Genomic DNA, 7168 nt, shown 5'->3' on the forward strand with positions numbered 1-7168 from the left:
TGAACACAATATACTTTTAAAGAAATTATAAAAACTATGCTAAATTTACTTTCTATTTCTTACTTGTTTCCCATACAATCCAAATGAAATCCACTAACGTTTGGAGTTGTAGCTAACAGAAGATATTGAATTTAAAATTTATATGCAATACCACACAAGACCCCTTTTGTGTTCACTGGTTTATCCGATAATTTAAAGTGAGTTGAAAAATGTGTGCACACCAGCAACAAAAATCAGATAATTCACAGTTTGTTTGTTTGTTTGTTTTTTTTTTTTTGGGTAAATAGAGACGTGTGTGGAGTCCTGTGTGAAAAATACCCAGCTTGACACCTCCTTCTGCCACCCACCAACCAATTAAAATCCAGAACATATCTGAGATACTGGAATGGGATATAATCCAGTGCGGTCCCAAACAAAGTAAGCAGCTGACAGTGGACACCTGCTCAAAATGTGGGGGCACCAACTTCCCATTGACTGCAACAGATAACAACGAAGGAGCGAAATAAAAACAATAATAAAAAAAAAAAAACAAGTTCAGAGCACAACCGACAGATAATTTATAATATTTTATCTGGTGTTGCTGTAATCATTGCAATCAAGAGCATTGTAAATATTATCAGAATCGGACTTCGGGCTGTTTAACATTTTTATCAGCACAAGGTTACTGATAATTAGTTATCTTGTGTTTACATACACGGTGTGCTTTCTAAATACTTTCATTTTGCTTTCTGTGTGTTTGCTCAATTTTTCACCGGTTTATTAATCTACGGAGCTGCTTCTGTGCTGTTTACAACCGTCTGGGTCACGGTCACAGTGAGTTAACAGCAGCAGGGAGGAAGCGGTTCTGTCTTCCCATCTATTCACAACATAGCAAGAATGCTCACTCCCTGATACACTGACTCCCTTCCAGGCATCTGGAGGCTGTTTGGGAAATGACCTGCTTACGGGTCAGCTATATCCTGTCTTAGCGTGGCGAAACAGTCTCAGACAACCTTAGCCAAATCAGACCACACTGGTGTAGATACAGACTTTTGTATGGATCTGCATTCGCTGCTGTGACAAGCAGGACTGCCTGTAGATGTCCAGAACTACATTTTAATGATCAGTAAATAGCTGACGATACAGCATGCAGCAAATTTAAGCCCAAAAGTGTTTTTTGGTGCTCGGTTTTGTCGGTGTGGATATTTGAAGCGTTCCTCCCCTGCAACGGATTCAAGTAGCACTTCACACAAGGGGCATTCCTCCGAAGATACTGATTGTATTTATGTGAGTGTGACCTACTTCCTGAGCACATCAGGTGGCCAGCATGCAGCAGCCACTGCAGAGGGGAGGATCCACAACACCGCCACACAAATGCGGTCTCCCCTCAAGGGCAAATCTGAAGGGCAGAGTCTCAACCTCCTTAGGAGCAGCAGCTGGCGACACACGTCAAAATACTTAGGGTAATTATGATAATGTGTTTTCTGAATGGGAAAAGACAGTCCATCAACAAATTGACCCATTGGTTAAAAATAAATAAATAAATAAATAAATAAATAAATAAATAAAAACACTGGCATCAGTGCTATTTACACTGATTTTGGACAGCATGACATAAAGTTTTAAAAGCTACACATTATAATAATGATGCTTCAAAAAGAGAGAAACAGAAAAAAAGGTTGTATCAAAAAAGTCTGTGTTGGCATTTTTGGATTTTGGGGCTGTATTTAACGCAGGTGATGTTCTGGAATTGTGATTTTATTTATTTATATATATATTTTTTACCTTTATAGCAAATATAAAAGAGAGCAAATATCATATTATGTGGAGTTCCTCAGGGTCTAATTCTTGGGCCACTTTCATTTAGTGTGTTTATAACCTCCTTAAACCAGATTATGTAGCTTTACAATACCTGTCACCATTCATTTGTTGATGATACACAACTTTATGTTTACCACATGATTAAAGTCCGTAACAGTCAATGAGTCAAAGATTTACTCTTTTCTGGTAATAATAATAAAAAAAAGAAACAACAGGTTTGTGATCAAAGCACAACCCTGGGACTCCTTTGAGAGTTTTAAATGACACAGTACATCTTTGTAATTTGGTCTGAATATCAGAGCATCTTGTTGCTCCGTTTGACATAGTTGATAACATATAGTTGATCATATGGAAAAGTGGGTGGGATTTTAAGCTATTGTGTCTTAAATAATGGGAAGAATTTTCAGTTTTTAAAAAGTATTCTTTCTGAATTACTTGGTGTACAAAGGGCACTATTCAAATACATTTGTTTTGCCTCAGATGAACTAGAGAGTGTGGTGGAAGCTATTTGGGGAGGATGATAAATCAGTGTAATTCGCTACTTACGCATGAAATATTCGAAATAAGCTTTCACAGTGATGCCAGCTCAGGCTGAGTGCCGTTTCTGTGGGAACCAGTAATGGCTGAAATGTGTGCAAACCTAATCACATGGTGAGGCCAAAATAAAATCATAGCATTTGCTTGTTTGGAACAAAAACAATAAGACAATAATGTTTGTATGCAAATATGGTATAAAAATTTAATGATGCTTTGAGGTTATCATGCTTTAAAAAAAACAAAAAACAACAATCAGAAAAGCATTGAAATCACAAAGTGACGTGTGAATATAAAGTACAGCGGTGCTACTTTTTTCCTTTTTTATCATTATTTTCCTACTTTCTTAACAAAAAATAGAAGTCTGGTGGCACAGAGGAGCAAAGTTGTAAGACAAACCCTGGCTTTGTCTCCTTTACCCGGAGAAATATGCTATTATTTACAAAAGGATTTATACATCAAGTCATTATTCATTCACGCTTGCAAACAGAAAGGCATTCACACATATATTCAATGTGCAACGATGAAATGAAAACATGAAATCCACGATTTTCTTTTTATTTACTCGTCCTGACTGCCTCACTGCTTTAAACGTTTGTAAAATATAAAATATTTCTTATCACAGCATACCTGGAAATAGCTTTGCATTAGCAATAATAAAAAAAAACAAACAATTATGACCCATTGTTCAAAACTGTGCAAAAAAAAACAAACAAAAAAAAAAACAACAAACAGCACATCATAGCAAACTGATCCTCCCCACAGCAGGTTCACAGGGCGTGGCAGTGGATTTGACAGGAAGCCCACAGCCATATGATTTCATTTAGAAAGTATTTCACAGCTATTTACATGAGGCAAGTTGCGCTTATAAAAGAATAGCTTTCTTTGAAAGTGACAAGTAATTATTATTTTTTTTTTTGTGAGGGTAGAAGTTATCTGCTGTCAATGAGGCAGTTGTGATTAAGTCTCAGGAGCGTTTGAGTTCAGATAATTTGCGGAGAAGCTGCTGCTGCCTGGATCGGAGGCGCTTCTTCTCCTGCAGGTGCCGCCTCTCGCTGAGATGCAGCTCCTCCAGGTAATCCGTCGCCTGGGTCAGGATAGCCACCTTGGGGGCCTTGGCCGACTCGAGGCTGGGGATCTGATCCCGCAGGGCGGTGAAGCGGGACCTGAGGTCGTTCCTCCTCTTTCGCTCCAGAAAGTTGTGGTTTCGCCTGCGGTCAGAGTCCTCCGCGTCCGAGTTCAGCGGGGTGTCTGAGGGGGAGGGCGGCAGCTGGTGGGACGTCGTGCAGGCACGCTTGCTCAGGGGCTCCTCTTCGTAGTCGTCGTCGTCCTCCTCGTCCTCTTCTGGGTCGCTGTCCGGCGAGCGGGCGGCGTAGTTGTGCTGCTGCTGATGGATGGACACGTGGAAGCTTTTGGGGCAGGGGTCTGCACGGACCCTGATGGTGACCGGTTTCCTTCCACTCAGCAGCCGCACGCGGTTCTGCTTGCTCTCCACGGTGACCACGTCGATTTCTTCCTCGTCATCTGTCATCGCAGAAGAAAATAACTCATGAATTCCCAGTGAGAAGGTTCATCTGAGGGCATTGCACAGTCATCCTAAAACAACGGGTTTCTACAAAGTGGATTAAAGTGTAACTAAAACAGCAACAAGGAAGAAACATTCGCAATAACGAGGCTTCAATCAGTGGCTATTCAATAATCTAAATGAGATTCAAAGGTAGATGGCATTAATTAAGCTGGTAAATGTTTAACTTCACTCTGTAAGGTGTTCAGGAAGCGGAGGTGCAGGGGTGGTACCAAAATGGGGTGGTGGGGAGGGTGGTGAGGCATTCCTAGAGATTTGTGACCCAACTGCTTTCTTGGCAGTATTTCAAAAGTATTTCTTCAACCAATCAAAAGTGATTCTGTAGTAACTATGCTAGGCTCATAGCTTGTGATGCAGCAGTTTCTGAGCTACACCAGAAAACAAAAATGAAGTGACTCACTGATACATCTGACGTATTTAGAGCTGAGGCAAGAAAATGTGGCTGCATGAATCCAGTAAATAACGTCTGTCAGCAGGAGCTTGAGATTATTTTTGAGTGGATCTGGGTTCATACTTATGTGACCTGAGTCAGAAGGCTAAATGGGAATCAAAACCAAGCTAAGTGAAAGTAGCAGTTTCAGATAATAACACAGAATGCCCTTTAGTAAAAATTAATTCCTGTTGCAACAAATGTACCTTGTTTAATCTAGTTTTACTTGCTAATGTTATTTCTAAAACAAAATAGATGATTGGTACAAAATTAATACAAATCTGGGAAATGACTGGGTATTATGATTTTTTTTATAATATATTTTTTACACTGTTATTTTGAAAAGGTATCATACTTTTCTGGCCCCATACTCTAACATCAAGATTAAATACTTTGGATAAAAAAAAAATTAAAATAATAAACTAAGATTGACATGGATGGAAAAACATGCAAGCATCAATTTTGATTAAAAAAAACTACTCGAAACTATAAATTTATGGAGGTAGAATCTAGGGTTTTCTTCTTCTTCTTCTTCTTTTGTTATCATGGTTTATGGCAGCAAAACAACTTGGCTTTTGATTGTAGTGTGTGCCATCCAGTGACATTAGTAGCCCCCATTTGGTCATCCCTCACAAAACTTCCTGGAGACGCCCCTGTGCGCAATGGCAATAAATTATGAAGACAGAGTAAATCCGCCCCTCCAACTGCAACCATAGATAAAGAACCGAGGTCTGTTTGCCTTAAAGTGATAGGGGCGCGGTTTTTAAAAGGAAGCATGACCCGTTCAGCGCAAGCAGAATGCGCTTTTTGTCAAAGAAAGAGAAAGAGAGAGTAAAAAAAAAGAAAACAAGTCTTATTTGAGGTTGATCTGTACAACCACTTTGCCTCGGTGCCGCCTTGCTTTTTCCAAATAACCCATTGTTGGTGGGCACAATATAGCCCAGAGGCAGGGCAGGGTGGGGCCGTCCTTACCGGAGGAATCAGAGCGAGACTCTGAGCCAGACGACGCCGGCTTCCTACAGCTGCTGGCGGGGAAGGTGAGAACGGCGGCGGGGTCCACGCAGTCTATAGCCGCGGAGATGAGACCACCCGATGAGGCGCACTGCGTCTTGGTGGCCCGGACTGAGATCTGTTGGGGAGCCGGGGTCTGCGCCGCAGCCGCCGACACTTTCTCGGAACTACTCCACATGCAGTCCTGGATGATGTGCGCGCTGAGGTTATCAAAAAGCTCCGTGGGGTCGGGCGTGAACGCGCCCTCACACACCTCATCCGGCCCCAGCACCTTGGTCAGCCAGTTTAACTTGTCCCCCGGAGAGAAGTGCAGGGCAGCGTCACACAGAGTCCTGTGGGGGGACATGGGAGGGGTGGGCAGCAGCTCGAACTTTTTCCAGATATCCTCACTGGGCGCAGTGGACTTATAAAAATCCTCCTCGGTGTCGAAATCGTGGAAAAAATAAGACTGGAAACAATCAAACTCCATGTTTAGGCTGATAAAAAAACAAAAAAAAAAAACAAATCCACGTTAATCCCAGAAATGAGGGAGATCCTGTGAAGTCCAGAGAAAGATATCATTAATCACGTTACATCTAAAAGTTTCTCCCGTCCGACTGATCAAATATCCATCTAATGGGACATCATTCCTGGAACAGCTGACTTCCAACAAATGGGACCACATTAATTATTAATCCCATCTTGCGGATACGCTCTTTGCAGTAATGGATACAGGCTTTTATTGAATAAGCTTACTGCATATAATAACACACACACACACACACACACACGCACGCACACACACACATTATATCTCACGTTATCTTATGTTTAAATTCAAATCACGGTTAATTTGGTGAATAAAGAATGGCGTTGAGAAATCTCAAAGCCAAAGTAAAGCATTTCCTGAAATGCAGTTAGATCTTTGTTCGGAACTAAAGCACTAGAGGGGGAGGAAAAAAAAAAGGAAAAGGAAAAAGTGAGCAGAGACCGGGTTAAAACACATCAAAGGAGCTCCATTTCCTCACCAGAAACTCAACGTGTAAGAATTAAAAGTACTCACCGGATCTCCGCAGGTTCCAAAAGCGCAACTCAGCACATTAAAATCCGCCTGTTTCAGCGGATGAAGTCACAAGAAGCTGACACCATCGATTGTAAAGCGGCGGCGAAAAGGGACGCTGTCTGGAAATCTGTTTCAGTTTGCAATTAAAGAAATACGACTTTAAATTAAAAGCAGAGAAAACACCACCGGGGCTCAGACGACACACGCAAGACCCGCCCGCCTCACAATAGAGAGCCCCACTGTGCGTTTTTCGCGCCAGTGAGATATCCTGTTATATGGCGATAAAAGCGCAGGGAGGAGCCGCAGCCGCAGCAATGTCTGCTGCGGTAGATCCGGGTAAAGCCCCTTTATTTGCATCAGAGACGTGGGGGAGGCGCGCAGAACCCCGCCCCGGTATGCAGCACCAGTCATGGCCACAACAGATTTACTATAACTGTTTCACTCCTATTAAGGATGATAACGACAATGTCAGGGTACAATTGTAAATTAAGTGTAAGGTAGATTTATTCTCGTGGCAAAAACGCGTGTTTCTAAAAAGGTGATAGTCCTAACGTTTGCAGTTCAGTAAAGTGGAATATGATTCAGAAACGTAATTTAAAAAAATAATAATAATAATTCAGTTGAAAAATTAGAGATTCATTGCACACAGTCTGATAACATCCAGGATTTTTTTTCTTTTTAATTATGGCTTACAGTTGTAAAAACCTACAACTTAATTTATCAAATAATTCAAATGCTACACGAGACTAGCAGCAACAAAAACAAA

General features: G+C 41.4%; 1 protein-coding gene across 1 annotated transcript; it reads right to left on the reverse strand.

The window, feature by feature from the left end:
• Positions 1-2513: 2513 nt before the first annotated feature.
• LOC103136064 (protein L-Myc-1b-like) lies at positions 2514-6728 on the reverse strand. The gene is made up of 3 exons (XM_007549155.2): positions 6403-6728; positions 5322-5895; positions 2514-3858 (listed from the first exon to the last, which is right to left on the reverse strand). The coding sequence occupies exons 2-3, from the start codon at positions 5827-5829 to the stop codon at positions 3302-3304; spliced, it is 1065 nt and encodes a 354-aa protein (XP_007549217.1). The 5' UTR covers positions 5830-5895; positions 6403-6728; the 3' UTR covers positions 2514-3301.
• Between the last annotated feature and the right edge of the window lie 440 nt (positions 6729-7168).

This window comes from Poecilia formosa, unplaced genomic scaffold (assembly GCF_000485575.1).
Source record: "Poecilia formosa unplaced genomic scaffold, Poecilia_formosa-5.1.2 Scaffold30, whole genome shotgun sequence".
Classification (NCBI taxonomy): Eukaryota; Metazoa; Chordata; class Actinopteri; order Cyprinodontiformes; family Poeciliidae; genus Poecilia; species Poecilia formosa.

What these genes read in the sequence shown, in the direction of transcription:
- LOC103136064 (XM_007549155.2), bottom strand. Translation starts at nt 5,829, where the DNA reads ATGGAGTTTGATTGTTTCCAGTCTTATTTTTTCCACGATTTCGACACC. An exon ending in GTCTCGCTCTGATTCCTCCG is followed by an intron (nt 3,859 to 5,321) that starts GTAAGGACGGCC and finishes CTGCGATGACAG; the next exon opens with ATGACGAGGAAGAAATCGAC.